This window comes from Asparagus officinalis, chromosome 7 (assembly GCF_001876935.1).
Source record: "Asparagus officinalis chromosome 7, Aspof.V1, whole genome shotgun sequence".
NCBI classification, from domain to species: domain Eukaryota; kingdom Viridiplantae; phylum Streptophyta; class Magnoliopsida; order Asparagales; family Asparagaceae; genus Asparagus; species Asparagus officinalis.
In genome coordinates, this window is record NC_033800.1 from 73183214 (window position 1) to 73184100 (window position 887).

The 887-nt window shown below is 38.7% G+C and overlaps 1 protein-coding gene across 1 annotated transcript in view; it reads left to right on the forward strand.

Annotated features, from left to right (window-relative positions):
• LOC109850479 overlaps nt 9-887 on the forward strand; it is a 3395-nt gene continuing 2516 nt past the window's right edge. The window contains exons 1-2 of the mRNA XM_020420493.1: nt 9-150; nt 555-814. Coding sequence (XP_020276082.1) covers nt 555-814 — 260 coding nt within the window. The 5' untranslated portion in view covers nt 9-150. The remainder of the gene's footprint in view (nt 151-554; nt 815-887) is intronic.

The following is an 887-nucleotide window of genomic DNA, read 5'->3' on the forward strand; positions in this document are numbered from 1 at the left end:
TTGAGCTGATCCCGAGTCGTCGCTGCTGCTCCCGAGTCCTGAGTCTCCCGACAAAGTCGTCCTCCCTCGACTGCTGCCTCTCACACCCCGACGAAGAGCTTTCCTCTTCCTCTTCCTCTTCGTCGCCAGCCCGCCTCTTCTCTTTTTAAGGTAAAATTTTCATCTTTTTTATTTACTGTTTTATTTTTTTTTCCTCCAAGGTGATCGACTGATTGGTAAACAAATATGTACATGATGCAAATTTAGTAAATAGTTTAAGTAATTAGTTAATCCTGTTCAAATTTATTCACCGTTTCTAATTATAGTTGATTTTAGTTTGATCTTGTTCAATTTTAGTTTTAATCCTATATACTTCATCTCTTCAACTTAATTTTTATCCACGTTTGTGAATTTTTTTTTTGTTACACACAACGTGAAAATTGATCCCTTTAATCATACGACCCTTATCAATCTAAATCAGAGCTATTCTTGTACATGGATAGTTTAGTTCATTATATGTTAAGTGTTTTTCATTGATCGAAAAAATTCATACGGGTTTTGGTCGTATTAATTAGATGGACAAGAAACGCAAGAAGGGCGGTAAAATTATGAATACGCAAGCGATTCGAGGTGCTACACTCAGGGAGGAGAACACTGGCAAGAAACGTGTGGATGTGAGTTCAATGCTAAGAATGGAGCATTTGCAAAGATTATCAACTTGGGCCGGTGTAGAAGCAGGCATACCGCCTCTTGGTGCTTTGTTTGGACATCGACTAGCTGCAAATGCGGAGGCAGAAGGGGTTCCTTTGGACCCATCAACTTTTGTTTGCCGCAGGTTTGTTCATTTCCATTTATTACCTGCCTTGTTTTCTACAAGCTGCGTAATTTCTTTTATTTGATTTATTCTC